Below are 17,710 nucleotides of genomic sequence, written 5' to 3'. Positions count from 1 at the left end.
TTTCTGAGTCTTCTTTGAACCAACAACTCATTTATCTGATCTGCTAAGAGTAGGTTTGTGAAGAAGAAACTAGACAGTGTGGTTACTGTTTGCTGCCAATTCATTTTCTGGTAATAGAGTAGCTGAAACTTAGCAATGTTGACAGTTAAAGAAATACTAAAATAAAAAATGGCCAGTAGTACTCCAGTGCCTCCGACAATACTGTTTCTACAATGTATTTGATACATGAAAGGAATTTGTCATGGCTGAACATCACATTTCAGAAGAACATACAGAGATTTCAGTGTTTTAATATGTTAAACACTTTGCACATATAAAAATGCTTCTAGTAGCATTTTGTCATTTCTGCAAATGATAATAACTTTGTTAGGTGTTTTTTTTAAATTTTTTAATGAAATTTTGGATGTCTTATGTAAGCAATAATAGTTTAATTACTGGTACTTCAATATGTTTGGGTAGTAACCATTCATTGCTCAAAAAATCGTATTTCTCCAGTTGACAATTAATACTGGATTAGAAACCTAACTTCTTTGAAAGCAAAGCACATGGAAGTGGTAATCCCCTTCCTGTAATCAAACTCAAACCACTGCTTCCTGCTTACACAAGCCATTGGTGTCGGGAAAGTGGCTGTCACTGCCTGGTTTCTACTGGAATAAGAGACATCCCTTTCCTTTTTTTTTTTTTTTTTTTTAATTGAAGCATTAGGGTGAAAGCTGTGAGCTGGAAATACATTTTTCTCAGGAAGGAAAAGGTTTGCTTTTTTCCTAGGACAACTGTATTTTTTTGCAGTAATAATGGTATCTGACTGACAAAAGTTGTTTGCTTGCAAATAATTCTGTTGCAGGAGAATTGCTTTGCTGTGAGGCACTGGCTGCTCAAATGCATCACCCTCCTGTTCGTTGTTTCTGGGGTACCCCGTAAGGCAGTGTGCCCTGTGACAGCGCAGCAGCAAAAGATAGTTACACATTGAGGTTATTCTTGGAAAAAGATAAATTTTGCTTAATTCCTGCATGCCACCAAATCTGTCCGGCACAGAAATTTACCCTTGTTCATAACACTATTTCATCTGGGTTTTAACGTGTTCATCTGTGTCACAAATGCCCAGTCTACAGGTCATGTCCTCAACATAACTCCCTCCGGAGAATCCTCGTGGCCTGTGGCTCTCAGTCCTCCCCCTTCCCCATCACAGGGGCCCTTCCCTCACCTGGGACCAGACACGCAGCCCTCCCGGCGCGCTGCAGGTCTCCGTGCTGCCTGGGTTGAGAGCCAGGCTCAGGGAGTAAAGCCAAGGGAACTATGTGATTTTTGTCTGCCCTTTTACGTATGAATGAGAGTAGCAGGTACCTCTTTGAAGGGCTGGGCGGAGAAATCCCCTCGGAACTTTAATATAGTAGGGAAGGGTATTTTATTATTTCAATAAAGATCTATTAAATTTCATTTAGGAATTTGCGATTCAGATTTTTAAGCATTTTAACCTTCAATAGGTCTTGTTAAAATGTTTGATTTGAAGAGCCATAGATAGGAAATGTACATTCCCAAAATACTTCATATACTGTCAAGTCACCCATAACCTTCTCTTTGATAAATGAAGTCAGAGGAAAGCTTAAATTCTGGGTTACAATCTGCAGGGCTATAAAGAAGAGTTTATAGGGGTTTTGTGATGTGGCACTTCCCTTAAGTCCTGCCCAGAGCTTCAGTCCTCTGGTTGCTGAAGAAGTAACTGTGTACAGGTGTGCTTCCCTTTCCCTGCTTCCCGGGGAAAAAGGTTTCTGGCTGTTTTCTGTTTCCGAAACCTTCTGAAGACTTCCGAGAAGCAAAACGTGGGGAAGAGGGACTGTTGCACAAGTATAGGTGAGCTGTAAGGAATATTGATGACAAGACTTTGAGAGACAGTGACTGAAACACAAGGCTTCTTGAGCATTTATCAGTACTTCTTTTTATTAGAAATGAGAAAAAAATGTATCCTGCAAAGGTCAGTGGTACCGTCAGTATTATACTAGTATTGACACACATGTCAAAGAGAGACTAAATCTGTGGAATGTATCGTGAATGCAATAGGGCTGGGGTTTTTTGCATCCCAGCTTGAAGTCCTCTCGATGTCAGTGAATGCTTGACCTCCATGATCCTTTGCAGAATTGCCCAGAAGCAGTGCTGCGTCTCCACCGTGAAGGAGAACAGCTGCCTGGCCGGCATGATTGCTGCGAAGGAAGGAGATGTGTGTGGACCAGAGGAAAGCGATCCCTGTGGAGGGTCACCATATAAGGTAAGTTGCTCTGATGCTTCTATAGGTTTTGTTCTGAATAGGAGGTGTCCTCAATTCCTGCGTTTAGCAGTAATTTCTTCCTACGTTATTATGGAGCACGGAAAATGATAATGTTGCAGGAATGTGGCAGGGAAATTACGCTGTTTGTGTTTAGGTTTCAATCGCCTGGTGATGCAGCTCCTTTTAAAACTCCTCAGTAATGTTGTTTTGAATTATTTCCATCTCCATTTTTAAGATTTAACTTGCTGTATTACTTTTGCTTCCTCACTTTGGAAGTAGCTGAAAAGACCATTTTAGTTTTTATATCTATGGTGTAGAAGAATTTAGAAAATGACAGGGCAAAACTGAATTGAAGGTATAATTGAAAACCCATTACTGAACGGTTTGCTTGGCTACAGTGTTGAATTGCAGCCTCATTTCTCAGTTAAACAAAACGATGGACTAGAGGAACAAGCATTTTAGATGATGATGGAAGCTTTTGTTCATAAATAAAGGCACACCATTAACGAATGGTTCAAATCACGAGCCACAGCCTCGGCTTATATAAATGAGATTTGCTTTATGAGAATCAGTGGAGCCAAACCAATTTAAACCAGTTTGAAGATTCAGCATCTTGCTTGCTTGCTTGTCTTGTTTTTACCAGAAGGGTGCATTTCAGAATTCATTTCACTCTGATAATAATTTACATAGCTATATCTAAGCTTAAGTGCAGCTTCCGTTGTCTCACTGTCTGGTCTTATACATCGGCGATTCTTGCAGATAATTGTTCGCTAGAAAAGCAAAATACATGGACATCTACTGCGGAGTTTAAAGTTTAATTAGCTATGCCAATTTGTCATTTTCAGAGCTGTTATTTACTTGGGTCTGGAGTCTACCGTTAGAATAAAAAGAGAATTTGTGCTTTTGGGAGAAGACGTTAATATTTCTGAAGTGTGACAGAATTATTATTCTTAGGTTTTCACTGTGGGTCTTTTGCATGCCAGACAGAGCACAAGCCGTAGAGTAAGCCTTATCGCACGTGCCATTCCTCAGAAAGAAGTGGAGAGGGAAAACTTCATCATTCCTGCCCGAACTGAAACAAGTTACCAAACAGTCTCTTGGAATAGCCCCTCATGCCAGTTCCTTCAAGAGAAACCATCCGAAGTGGTAAAATTATTGAAGGAACAGCTTTGCCCTCCTCTTTAGCTCCTCTAGCTCTTTAGTCATTGCAGCTACTGGTTGAAAAAAAACAGTAAAAATTAATAAATATTGAGACTATTGAGACTGTAAGAAATGCTTTCTAATTTTGTTATAGTTAAACAGTCCTTCAGAGGTGACCTTGCAGAAAATGCTGACAGTGTATAGCAGTGTTTCCCCTGATCCACTCCGCTATTAGTGACGGCTGTGTCCGGGCGTTACAAATCAAGGAAGTTTGTCTGGAATGTGGAAAGATAATTTTTTTGCCCCAAAGACTTTGCAAGATGTTTACGCTGTCCTGCCAAAAGCCAAGGTTTTTACTTCCAGGTAAAAAATGTGTAGGTCTTCTTCAGGCAGCATGTGGGGTCCTTACTTTTGCTCCAAGGTGAATGCAGTAGTACCGATGTTTTTAGACCCAGCTATTCAGCTTGTGTTCAATACAACTTAATCTTCGGCTGCTTTTAATTGTTATTTACTCTAATACAAAAAGCACGTGCTTAGGGACTTTTTTCTAGTGCAAGGAGATGTCAGCATGGTAAATCCAATGATGCTGGATTCCAGTGAAGATATTTTTGAGAGCAACATAGAAAGTTGTGAGTCAAGCAGTGGTTCTCAAGGTATGTTTCTTGATTGCAATGTAAAAATAGTCATATTTATTATTAAATCAGTTGTAGAATTCTGGTGAAGTTCAAAAGGTAGCTAGTAGCAGATCAAGACATTCAAGTTTTGCATTTTAGGAACTTTTCGACAAACAAGTTTTTCCACTGGAAAATGAGACACTTGTGTTCATCTGGAAAATACATGAACCCAAAAGTGAATGACTGATTTAATACCCTCTGTGATGCCTACACATGGGATAAGTTGTGAATCAAAACTATGACTGAAAAAGCCATATTCTTCAAAGCAAATATTCCGGTATTTTACAATACTTTCATAAAAACATGAATTATCCTTAACTTCTTTTATTTTGCATATTGAAGCTGAAAAAATGGTACCCAAACTAAAAACATTTACAGAAAGAATTTTCAGATCATAAAATTTTTAATTTGGGGATTCTGGATTTGGGGAGGATGAAAGAAGGATTTTTCTATTTTCTAACATGACCACAATCTGTTATAGTTAGATTTTTTTTTTTTTAATAATTCTTTCGAAAGACGATTTAGCCCATTTAGTGTTAAAAATAATTCAGCATCTTCAGGATCTGTACTGCAAATTTTTCCCAAACGTGTATTTGGTTGTGTAAAGGCAACTCTTTATGGCTGTGTATATTTGCAAATGTGAATAATGTCTACTATTTATAATGTTTGGGGATTTTTGAGATTAGAAAGCAGGGACATAAAACAAGAGGGGTAGTGATAGGTACTGGGCTGAACCTGCAAGAGATACATATTGCCTGTAAAATGCTCACAAAACTCTAAAGCTACGGTGATTCAATCTTGAAAAAAGTGACTCAGCAGAAGAGTTTCTGCAGGCTGAGCTGTTAGCGGGCAAGTTTCCTTGTGTCCGTAGCAGAGACAGACTCTGGTTTAATGTGAATGCCCATCTAGGATTGCTAATCATGAAACGCGATTCCTTTCCATTGCCCTGCTGTATCCAGCCCTTACAACACTGCTGCTTTTATTTGCTCTCCTCAGGCCAGAGATCCCTCTCCTGGGGAGAGGGAGCTTAGTTCAGTTTTCTTCTGTTCCGTCCTTGGACTTCCTGTTGACATAGCAAACTGGTGCCAGTTTGAATTACGACCTTCATTTTATGTGTCTGACGTCTTTCATAGACTGAATGTTTGAATGGACTGAAATCGCTTCTCTTGGTTCAGGGGCTGTTTCACTGTAGCTGCAAACTATAAAAGAGTGCTGCTGGGCTGATTGTCTTGACTATCAAAGGAGTTGCAGAGGGAAAGAGACTCTTCATTTTATAACACTTCTGTCAGTGAAAGCATCTAAATATATATATATATAAGAGATGTCAGGACACTTGCATGTAAATCAGACAGGCATCTGCAATCCACATACGGCCCCTGTATGTCTCTGTAGCAGAGACTTACAGCTTCCTTGCTTGATTAGGTACCCACTGTGCCTTTGGATTTAGTATAATTTATCATCTGATGTATTTTTGTGGCCTGACTGTGGAATAGATTTGTATGTGACTGCGTAAAGCACAAGGCGGTTTTTGTCTGGCACCTGCAGCAGAGGAAACTGCAAGAGACACTGCATTTCAGGGGTGCCCCAGTGCAGCTGCTGCTTAGATGCACTCAGGAAGGACAAGGAAGGCAAAGAGCTCATAAAATATACCCTGGCCTTTCTCTAGCTACTGTCTCAGCGGGATGCTGTCCAGGACAGTCAGGTAATTAAAGGTCATAGTAGGCTTGCAGGGCTTTGGTGCACAGAGGGAAGAGTCGTTACTGACATACTGACAGAACTCTGCTGCTGATGATGATGATCTTCATGTCCATGCAAGATATTTACAATTTCTTTCACATTGCTTAAAAAAACTATCCATTTTTTAAGATCTAACACAAAGAGGTATAGATCTGTATTATTTTGTTTATAATATACTATATACAAAGCCATGTCTCCTTACAGAAAGAGGTGGTCTGCGGCACCACTGCTTCCTTGAGCGTGAAGTTGCTGAAATCATTGCCACAGCGAGACTTCGCGTTTGGCCTGGGTGCAGTTGACCCGGGTGTGCAGGATGGTAAAACCAAGCACAAGTAAAGCTTTGATGTTTGCAACTGTCTAAACTCTAAGTGCTTTTCCAGATGCTCCACTGTTAAAGAAAGTGCAGATCAGCTCCAGGTGTGTGTGAGGGCTCATCCCTGGAGCGGACTACTAAATCCTTATTACTGATAGTCTCTTTCTTTTGCAGCAATGCTGTGATTGCTGTAATCTGGGCCTGCGATTAAGGAGTGAGGGGAAAACCTGTGAGTCCAACATAAATCTGGGCTACCCCTGCAGTCATGTGATGCTGTCCTGCTGTGAAGGGGGAGATCACTTTATCCATCCAGAAATAAAAAGGCATCCTGAACCTTTGCCAACAGTGACGCCTGAGAAGGGTAAGTGTCCATTTCTGATTTGAAGGCATGGCAGATAAGGTCTCTGTCTCACAGCACTGGCCTGTGTAACTGTGTAAGGAGTAATGCTGCAGGAGCAGAGTTGCCTTCCCTCTCAGATCAAATATAGACTCTCTTGTTCTTAAAGGAGTTTTGAAAAAGAAACAAATGTGTAAGTGTTTCTGGTCCTCAAAACATACCTTCTTTACTAGTTTGGGGTTTGTTTTTTTTCTTCTCCCCTTAGTCACATAGTACAGAGACCTGACGTTAGCCCTCGGTAAGAAGCAAAGGTGAAGCTCGTTATTGTCTTTTAGCAGAAGCAATCCTGAAAGATTCTGCATAAAGCAAATGAGGAGTACTTCCCGGCCAAAGTAGTCCCATGGATTGTGATACCAATGAAACATCCTGGGAATATGTTTTCTATTGTACTGTTGAACATCACAGCAGTTTTCTCATGGCACATTCTGGAGAAGCCCCAGAGTACTGCAAGTTTGCATTTACTCTTTCAACATAGGAACATAGTGATGCTGAAGAGCTATGTCAAATCCCTGAGGCCAAAGAGGCACGACAAAGGGAGCATGACAAATCTGGAGCTTGGACAGCTATGCTTCCTCCCTTGGCCCAAGGTCGCGCTCTTCCCAGCATCGCTCCGTAGCCACCTGTCACGCATGAGTTGCACGGTAACCTCCTGCATATGCTGGGGTCCAATTTTTGTCCATTCTCTTCTCTTGAACTAAACATGTGTTTTCTCTTGCCAACACATGTGAGGGTTTATTTTGACCTAGCTGAGATCTCACTGAGCAAGGGAGTTTGCATGTATGTGTTTAAGGAAAGCTGACTGAGAAACTCACTGAACAATTCATTTTCATATCACAGGAAGTCTTGTCAAACTTGGTCAGGAAATGAGAAGGATAGCGCTTTGCCAGTGGTTAAGAGCAGTAGGTAGGATAGCCATGTCACTATTAAGTGCGTCCCAGGATGCTTGTAATGCTAGCTACAGAAGTAGCCAATAAATTAATAATGGTGTTGAAAAGAGTTTCCAAACCAACTGCATAAGTTTCTCTCCTGCAATTAGAAATTCAGTGGGGCCTATTTCAGATGGAACTTCAACATGATACCTTAATTCAAATAACAATAGAAATGGTGTTAGTAATCAGTGTGAAAGGTGAGCTGGTGACCTCCCAGGGTCACCCTGTTTCTCAGTGGCTCCCGTGAAATGTCTGTCCCTCCTCCAGCCTTACAGAAGGAAGTGGTGGACCGTCAGCACAACAGTCTTATCTTCAGGATGGGTTCATTTGCTCTCTTCCTTGGAGCAACTGTTTTGGGTAGACTTGACTGTATCTGGACTTTGTGTGACCAAATGCTCCATACTGTACCATCCTAATGTTAAAACACCTGTTAGAGAACCAGCAAGTGTTGTTCTGTTGTAGTTTCAGAGACAGAAGATCACAATGAAGCTTTGTCCATCAGTAATGAAGCTGAACTGTCAAATAACCTGCCTGGAGATGACTTGGATGAATGTCTTATCTATGGTGGGGAACTCTGTCAGCATTTGTGTATAAACACCGTGGGGTCCTACAAGTGTTCCTGTTTTCCAGAATTCACTTTACAAGATGATGGGACCAGCTGCTCTCCAGGTGAGAAAATGGGAAGGAAACACCACGAATGGTGGTGTCTTTGTGCCACCTGCATTCATCTACCAAGCTTTTCTGCTGTTTCGCTGTAGTTTCTGTGAGGTTTTTTTTTATGGGTCTTGATGCATGGACATTTTCTGTAGAAAATGGACAGGTTCATAAGGTAAAGAAGAAGAACCATTTAGGAGACTTAATTATGCCTTATTTTTGTGTATCAGTGGCATGAGATCAGGGTGGTATTTAATAGGTTCAAATCAAGGCTGTTTCACTTTTCAGAAGAGGATTTGTAAAGTTTGTTAATGAAATACCCTTTTTTCTTAGAGTAATTTTGTATTTCACAGTTAGGTTTCCTCTAGATAAACGTTCCTCAGTTGCTGTCAGACAGACAGTATTGCTTCCTGAACTTTGATTTTTATCTCAATTCATTAACATCTTTCAGTCAGACAAAATCTAAATATATCTAGTGTGGTGGAAGTCTTGAAAAGAAAGTCTATTGTGTTGTAATTGTTTTGATGTCTGGAGTTCTCCAATGGCAAGATTTCAAATCAGATAACCCGAAAAGTTGAAACTTTATATTGGTTATGAGTGCTTTCAGTTATTTAACAAGCAAAATAAGTGTTGCCATCCAATGACAAAATTCCTTAGACTTCAAATACTTTCTGCCAAAGCCAAACAATGAGCATTCATTATGTCATTCTTCTCAACATGATGTTACAGCGCTTACATCAATAATGTGTTTGACAGTGTTTCTGCGGCAGCTGTCTGCTCTGTTGTTTATATTAAAATTCTGGGGAAGGAACTAATCCAAAAGAGGCAAAGAAAATGGTTCTTATTTTAGCACTGCAAAATTTGGCTTGATCGCTCACCTGGAGCATATGTGTGGTTTTGTTTTGCTTTGCTTTACTTCTCCTAGTCCTAACTCCCTTGAGTTAGGGAGTTGGGTTAATGGGTTAATGGGCAGCTTTGGGTTAATACGACTTGTATCTGGGTAGTCGCTATTCTTGGCAGATCCACAAGACTGCAGTGCTTACTGCTGTGCCGAGAGGTGTAGAGGGATTTGCAGAGCTCAGTTGAGGCAGAGGATGGCGAAGAGGGTAGGGGACTGTGAGGCATCTGAGACACATAGGAAGAGTGAGGCGAGGAAGGGTTGCTGCTGTCATTCTGAAGTCCTGGGTCAAATTAAAGGCTGGGCAGGGGAGGCGGTGGGGCAGTGCACCGCACTCGCTCTGCTTGGCTAAACGTGTGCGCTCTACCTGGCAACGTAGCACAGTGGCCTTTTATTTCTCATTTTTCCTCTGAGTTTGTGCACATCTCTGTCATGTGGTCTGTGCATGGAGACCCACACCAGACCGTTTTAAATCTCATACTGTTGGTTACTCCTGTGATTAGATGTACTGGGACAGACCCAAAACCAAAAGCATTACATTTCCTGCTCTTTGCTGGACTGTGAATGTTTTTGTATATTTTTTTTTTTTAACACTTTTTCGTGATGCTTGGAAGAAGTGATGTTCTTGCAGTGGCTCTGTGAGGCAAGGAGAAAGCATACATCGGTGAAACTTCAAAAGCTTCTTCTCACTTCTCTGCTCTCGTTCTGGGGAAATCAGTCAGGAAAAGCCACATGCGGGTGTCTTGTATTTGCCTCTGTGTCATAGCCCATCGTATGTCTGTGATTTCATTTTCTTGATTTTTTTTTTTTTAAATGAAATCTCTTTTCCCCAAACCTGTATTGCAATCACAATTTGTCATTTAATCTTGTCATTGTTTGGTGGCTTGTGCTTTTGCTCCAGGTGACACTTAAATCAATAGGAAAAGGACACATCCCTCTTAAGGAAGGATTTGAGCTTCTGTTTTGATGATACTGATAAACTGGATTACTCTCATGGATGTGACTTTTTTTTTTTAAACTATTCTGAAACCTTTAACATTACTGTTTGTTGAAAATCATAATGACACATAGCAGCTGCCATGTTTTCCACTTGGCTGTGTAAAAGTCATTCCAGAGTATCCTGTGCTCATAAAGGTGAGCGTCTGCTTTTCATCTATGTTGAAATAGGGTGTACAGAATAAGTTTAAAGACTTGTTTTGGGTTCTGCTTTTTTTTTGTCATACACCAAATGAAAGACAGCCACTGTCTTTACAATACACCAGCGTTTTAAAAAAGAAAATTAACACTTTGATTCATTAGGTGTTGCAGTATTTTACTGCACAGAAGTTATTTTCAGCCAGGCTCCCTGATCTGTACCCATGACGTTTGTGAGCATCTCCATTAGCATGCAGCACTCTGCGTGCGTGCTGTCAGATGGTCGTTCATTACAAAGAGATGGCAGCTTCCAAAACTGACTATTCACCTCTGTGCGTAGACAGTTGTCCAGGTCACCAAAATGTTTCCTCCTACAAACTGCAATGGAGTGGGATGAATGGGACCAGGACCCTTGCCATGGGGTGCCCGGTGGAGAAGATGCTGTCCCTGATCCATCTCTGCCCCCTTGCCTTACAGATCCTGACAGAGGACAGGTGACAAGGCTGGAAGCACAACCCACCATCCCTCCGGCAGCCTCTCCTTCTCAGCCTCTTCTCATCATGTCCTTACAAGAGGAACAGGATAAGTGTAAAGGTATGTTGGAGGTGTAAACTACAGATGCAGATGAATGAGGAACGTTTGGAGAGCCTGAATAAAATTCCACACGTCCCTCCTCCAGTCTGATTTCAGCGCACGTCCCTAATTTGTTACCTCTGGCATAAGGCTGAGGAATTCTCAGGGGAAACCTGAGGAAGTAATTTGAGGCTGTACTCTGACTTCAGGGTGATTACACACCTGCTATTTAGTTTAAGGTAAGTAGTGCAGCTGTGCAGCATAATGTGGACAATACAGGTAGGAGTGGCATAGGTGTGTTTCTGTGTAACAGGAGGGTTGTAAGTAGTGATTAGGGCTGTCTGGGCAGATTGTTTACGAACTGCATTCCCCAGTGCCTAAACTGGGATTAGATTTGGATGACCTGGAGGTTTGTAACTTCACCCGATCTGTGTTGTGAATGCTAATGTATTTTGCAATTTTGCTTTGTATAGATAACGGGCCCTGCAAGCACATCTGCAATATCGTGGAAGGAAATGTTGTATGCTCTTGTTTGTCTGGATATACTATCATGGCTGATGGGATTTCTTGTGAAGGTAAGTGGTTCAGGATCACCACAGAGACATGGTTAAAACACTTTTATATAGATCTCATTGATCTCGTACCCCTAGGTGTTTCTCTAAGGGTTCTTTATTTTCAGTATTGTGAATTGCAAGTGTCAGTACAGAGACCATTTGCCAGGAGGAATACCAGATCTGCTTCACAGATAACTCCTGAAGCATGTCTATCCAGTGTGCCTCTTACCTGGGGACTTCAGGTGAAGGCAAGCCTGGATTTGCACTTTTTTTCTCTGACATTCCAGGCTTTTTTTTTTTCAGCCCTTTCAGTTTCTCTTCCCACTACCGTTCCTCCCCAGGGTCTGCCTACTCAACTATGGACGCGCAGCTTTTCTTCCTGAGAACAGGAGCTAGTTCCTCAGGACAGCGTGTTTGCTGTCCTGAGGAACCCCCTCAGAGCTACAGCTCTGCCATGTCACCTTTTTTTGTTTGGTTTTATTTCTGCTTGCCTTGAAAACTTGAATTCATTGAAGCTTCACTGCTATGAAGAATGTGCCATTGTGAGCTTGTCCAGCTCCGTGGGTTTCGCTTGACACTGAAGCTCAGGCCTGCACGATGATGAACAGTGAATTCCAAACTGCATCATGATCTTTCACATTATATCAACTTTAAATGGACATGTTTGGGTAGTGACAAAGGATATATTTGCCCAATAAAGATTTGGGGGCCAGAAGCAATGCCCTGTGACATACTTTAATTATAAATCTAAGTACAGGAACGGTAACAGCCAGCAGTGAAATGCAAGAAGAAGCTTCTAGTGCTCAGAATTGCTCACAAGTGATCCACATCCCTCTTAATCTCAGATCTTATTGAATAACAAATCATTTTCATGAAATTCCAGATAGTCTGTGAAGAAAATGGGAATTTAATATCACCAGATAAAATACTCACTGTGCATTGCTTACTCAAGTGTGGCGGAAGCTAATTTGATTAATTAATGTCAGAATAAAAAGGGGCATTTTAAGGCAATTGTTTTCCTACAGGAGGTGAAAAAATTCAGAAATATCAGTAGAAGTAGTGAGTTTAAACTGTAGCAAGGGACACTTATAATCTATATTAAAATAAGTATTTGATGGTAAAGGTGGTGGTGAACTGGAACAGGTTTCCTGCAAAGAGTGCGTGTTGTCTGTGTTTGACTGTCTGTTTTTAAGAATGGCTCTTTCTGGAATGACAAAAGTGCAGGGGGGTGAGCAAGGACTAGATGATCTCCGAGGGTTTATTCCGGCCCTATTTTCAGTTTAACACTGTATATATTATAGCATGGTGTTGATGTGGTAGCTCCAATGCACTTCATTTAGAGATCTCTAGCGTGAAAGAAGTGTTTTTCATTTCAGAAATTGTTCTAATAGAATTCTGTTTTTCCCTTTTGGTTGCAACATGTTGATATAGATTTGGATGAGTGCCTCACAGGTGCTCACGCTTGTTCCAGAGGACAATTATGTGTGAACACATTGGGATCATTCTACTGTGTCAACCACAGAGTGATCTGTGCAGAGGGCTTTATACTCAACAGGCGTAGAAAATGTGTTGGTAAGATGATAGGTATAAGCCATTCACCACAGCATCATAATTCTTCATGCTCTAAAATGCATTTAAACCATTTGTGCTAAAAGGCTCTCTGGCCATCTTTGCATATGACATTTCAATACGAGTTAGTAAAAACACATGTGCACCATTTGCTCAGCCACTTAACATCATGAGTTGTATGCTATTTGGCTTTTTCCCTAGTAATACGTCCTCAGGATACATATAACTTTGCGCAGAAGTCATAAAAGTTCATAGGTATGATGACCACAGAAGTACTGATGCCTATTAAACTGGAGTAAGAAAACATAGCAGTTGATCTCGCTGGACAGTGTCAATACTGCCAAATCCCCAGACATCATGAAACAGCAAAACTTCATAAATATAGCTCAAGAAATCAGCAGAAGTCTGGCCGTGGAAAAGATCCATTCCAGAGCAATGGAATTTAAAAATTCAGATTAGTCCTTTGTTGATTCTGGCACCAATTTCATTGTGTAAAAGTCAAAGATGCATCATAATGCTGCTGTATCATCCCTGCAATTTAAGTTCCTATAAGAAACCAATCTATTTTTACAAGTGTATTTATGAGGATTTAATTTGCTTCAAAAAGCCAAGGCCTGAGCTTATGAAATAGTTTCTAGTTGGTGTTTTCTAGCCTTTTCTAGAGGCTGGTCTAGGAGGCACCTGAGCTGCAGCAGTGTTGTGTGGTAACACCTGGAAAAATGGACCACCTGGAGACCACTAGTCATTGATGAAAGCAGCAGTGCCTGTGACTATAATGTCATGTGTGAATACATTCACCTTCTTCCACCCCTGTCCTTCTCCCCACGTTTATAACATTGTTTTTCCGACCATCACAGCTTTGGTTTTGTTCTTTGATCTCTATAATCTCTATGATCTCATCGCATTAATGAGCATTGTATGGCAGGAGGGCATGAGCAGGAAAGTGTATACAGTGTCATAGTTCAGAGCAAAAACGTGATTTACTATCTTCTGGGTTTTTCTTAAATTGGCAAAATTGGATTTTTTTTTAGTTATTATTTATTTTGAAATCAGAGATAATGGTAAGGATGGAAAATTAATGACATTAGTTTAAATTAAATGGCTGAGAGAACACCACTGGAAGGAAGGATGCCTTTACAGAGAAAATATTAGATTGTGAGATGGAAGATGATGTTTGTAGTTGGCCACAGCCTGCATGGTGTGTTTCATGGCTGTCACAGAGCGCGCTGCATGTACCACACTTCTGAATATGAGGTCTGGTAAATGAGCAGATGAAGCAAGTGCCTTACCTTGCTTTCTGCTTCTGAAAATCTTGCCTTTTAATCCCCTGATGTTTTTCCTGGACTATGCAGTAGGGATATATCTGTCCTTTTCTACATCTCCCAGGAGCATTTTGAAACTGAATTAATGCATGTTTGTCAGCAACTTTGGCAGAATGTGCTATAGAAGATGCCAAATGCTTCCTTTTATTCACTTTCTTCCTCTCCTGTCCTCTACCCCATGACATTATAGCAGAGTTTTATTGTGACGGATATAAGATAAACCTCAGGCATCACTAGTAAAATGAAAGATACCACTCTCATTTGTAAAGCTAAAAGATTCTCTTCTCCCTCACTCAATAACAAACCTCTGTATTTCTCCAGTGCAAGTCAGGTTTTTATAGGTGTCCTTCCAAATAATCTAGAAGACTTTGAAGTTTCTCTTTCTTTTTGAATAGATATACCTTGTGTTCTTCCTGCTCGTATGCAGCTCTGCTCTGTGTGTGGTGCCTGGAGAACATTTGCTGTATTTAACATTTTTCCTACTTTTCCAGTCAAAGGGGAAAGCCACAAGCATACTGTGGTTTCTGTTTTGTTGAACTGCCTCATTGCAGCCATACTCGCCTAAGGTATCCTTTTCCAGCTTAACTGCTTTTGTGCTCCATCTTGAGCTATCTCAAACACCGTGAGGAAAGCTTTGGTAAATTTGTTTGCATGTTATGGTTGTTTTAACGATGTTACTCTTTGCATATTTTAGGGACGGGAGGAACAATCTTTGCACAGCAGCAAAACAACTGATAACCTTTTATCTGTTGAATTTCCTTTAGTCAAACCGTGGAACATTATCATTCCAGGTGCATTCAAGAGCAGATATCCAGAATTCCTGAAAGCCAACCATGCACAATGAAGACTCACCAGCTGTTTAAATAGCTTGCACACACCAGCTTTGTGTAACTTTGTGAATAGATATTAAAATGTCTTTAGGCTTGAAAGCTCCATGTTCTCCGGAGATAAGAGCCAGGTTGGATCTCTTTAATGTGGATTGCTTTTCCCGGTGACTTTCAGGCAAAGTCATTACCACCACCCACATGCACACTGGCGGGAGACTACTTTGCTACTTTCTTTGCCTCTCCCATCTAAATTTCCCCTCCTGCCAGAGGGAGCAGTAAGTGGTCATTTTATTGCGGAACCGTAGGGACTGTGTGTGAGCACAGGATGGGTGGTTGCTAAATAACAGTGGGTCTAAATAAAACAGATGTATTTCATAAAAGAAATGGAGCTGAAGTAATTTGAAGAGAAAAAAGAATCATGAGAAACTACAGATGCAGGGCAAAAAAAGGCCACATTTCACATTTTTATAAAATGTGCAAAAAAAATTATTTTTAATGTCAAAGTAGGTATTGAAAAAATAGCACTAAGTAAATGTTGATACTCCTTTGCAAAAATGTCAGATTCTTAGATGCAACAGATATGCTCAAAGATTATATATATATGTTGCTGTTTTCAACAACAATTCCAGGGAAAAAATGAGATATTATGTGATTACATTTCATTCTGGTTTTTATTGACGTGGAGTGGGGAAAGTTGTTGCCACACACATAGACCTAGTAGGTTTCTCAAAAATTAACCATGTGGCTTGTTTTTAATATACTGCTGAATTATTTTTCCTCTTATTTCTGTTTCTTTTTTTTTTTTAATAAATATAATCTTGCCCTGCGCCAGTCTTAATTGTGTTGGATGAAGACTACAGCTGGTTCAGTGTTGGCAATTAACTTCATTTCAAACTGGAAACATAACTCATGTTTTTCCTAGTGCTCTGTCAAGCATCCCGCTGACTTGTTGAGTTGGTTTCCACTGCTGAAGAGAGACAGGTTGTGGACCCTCTTTATTTTATGGGTAATCAACAGTGAGGAAAAAAGGAGAGAGAGATACTGGTCTGTTTTATAAAAACGTATTCAGTCCGCGCCCTCCTCTACCTTGTGCTGTAGTGGTAGAGCCAAATGATACTAGGTACAGCCTGGGCTGCACAGGGCTACCGCAGGCTCTCGTGTGCTGCCCCAGCACAAACTGGGACCATATTCCCAAAGATCCCTTTTCCCACCCTGACACTCATGCTAAGGGACACTGTTTTGCGCTAGGCATTAATCATAGAATTGCTATGGCTGGGAAAGACCTTCAAGATCATCAAGTCCAACCGTTACCTAACTCTACCAGGCCCACTTCTAAACCATTTCCCTGAGCACCATATCTAGACAGCTTTTAAATACGTCCAAGGATGGAGATTCAACCACTTCCCTGGGCAGCCTGTGCCAGTCTTTGATAACTCTTTCAGTGTAGCTAGCGAGAGCAACGACATGGACTGATGGGAGCTGTGAGAAGGATGCTGCAAGTCTTCTGAAGTCTCATTTTGTGGCATGGCCATTTAGGATTTTGTTTAGAAAAATGAACAAAAAATGACATGTCTGTTCCATAAGAATGAAAAGGGAACTTTGGTGGGCTGGCAACTGGCCTGATATCAGAGAAGGAGGTTCATGCCCTAACGTCGGACAGGACAGAGCAGAGCCTTGTGTACTGCGTGGCTCATAGTTTAAGCCTTGCATCTCAGCCCAGGTCACAATCGTTAGGCTTTAGAGATCATCAGTGTATCACTTGTGTACAAAACTTTCACTGAAAGCAAAAATTCTGCAGGTAATCTGGTTCCATAATTTTAATTTCCTCAAATGTGTTCTGGCCCACTCTACTTATTTTCTCAGGTACTTGGAAATTTGAGAATTGAATCAAAAATTATAGACAAAATATGAAATGATATTAGATCCTTTTTTTTCCTCTATGAAATCTTCACCTTCTTTTACCTGTTTACACCTGCTAATCAGGTGGAATACTTCCTATGTTGTTTGGGTAGTATTTCAGATAAACATGCTTTCCTCCTAGTGCTGAACTGCTGAACTGACTTAAGTTCATATGATCCAGTGTAGTGTTGACAGTTTGTTTATATGAGAAGATTTGCAAGAAAAGATAATCCCAGATCTGTTGTGTAGCCAGTAGAAAGTCTTGCAGTGGTTTAGATGCTGTTAAGTGGCTACCCATAGCCATTTTTCTGTAAAATTAAAAAAAAAAACAAACAACCACCCAACAACAAACTCAGATTTGTTTAGGAACTAAGTCTAGTTAGGTAGAAGAGGTCTACCATAGCAGCTTATATTCTTCTCCCAGCTTATGATGGTTGGCTTTTTTTCATTTTGGGTGTGTGTTGCTCCCCCCGCCTCCTAAAACCACTTATGAGACTGTTGCTGCTTGCATTCTAATGTGTAGAAACTGGGAAACTGTACAAGCGTTACAAGGACAGAACCCTGTAAAAACTTTGGGCTTGGCAAGTACTTGCTGCTCAGTCAAAATACACAAACATCGAGTGGAACAGGCAGAAAGACATCAGGTGATGGTAGTGACCTTGCTGTGGGTTAATTAGCTGGCTTTGGAAAGCAAGTGCGCAGCATGCGAAGGATAGCAATGGCAAACAAAAAGAAAACACAAGTAAATGAGAAGTGAAATGGCACCAAGCTGACATACTGGGCTTGCAAAACTCAGTACACGTCACCAGTTAGCTGACTTCAGCAGG

General features: G+C 40.8%; 1 protein-coding gene across 1 annotated transcript in view; it reads left to right on the top strand.

Annotated features, from left to right (window-relative positions):
• The window catches only part of FBLN2 (fibulin 2), an 86,591-nt gene that overhangs the window by 52,658 nt on the left and 16,223 nt on the right, over positions 1 to 17,710 (top strand). Inside the window, exons 4-8 of the mRNA XM_009889915.1 lie at positions 2,134 to 2,263; positions 6,302 to 6,488; positions 7,916 to 8,122; positions 10,617 to 10,733; positions 11,186 to 11,287. Coding sequence (XP_009888217.1) covers positions 2,134 to 2,263; positions 6,302 to 6,488; positions 7,916 to 8,122; positions 10,617 to 10,733; positions 11,186 to 11,287 — 743 coding nt within the window. The remainder of the gene's footprint in view (positions 1 to 2,133; positions 2,264 to 6,301; positions 6,489 to 7,915; positions 8,123 to 10,616; positions 10,734 to 11,185; positions 11,288 to 17,710) is intronic.

Source organism: Charadrius vociferus, unplaced genomic scaffold, assembly GCF_000708025.1.
Source record: "Charadrius vociferus isolate BGI_N301 unplaced genomic scaffold, ASM70802v2 scaffold67, whole genome shotgun sequence".
NCBI classification, from domain to species: domain Eukaryota; kingdom Metazoa; phylum Chordata; class Aves; order Charadriiformes; family Charadriidae; genus Charadrius; species Charadrius vociferus.
This window is presented reverse-complemented; position numbering and strand designations above follow the sequence as displayed.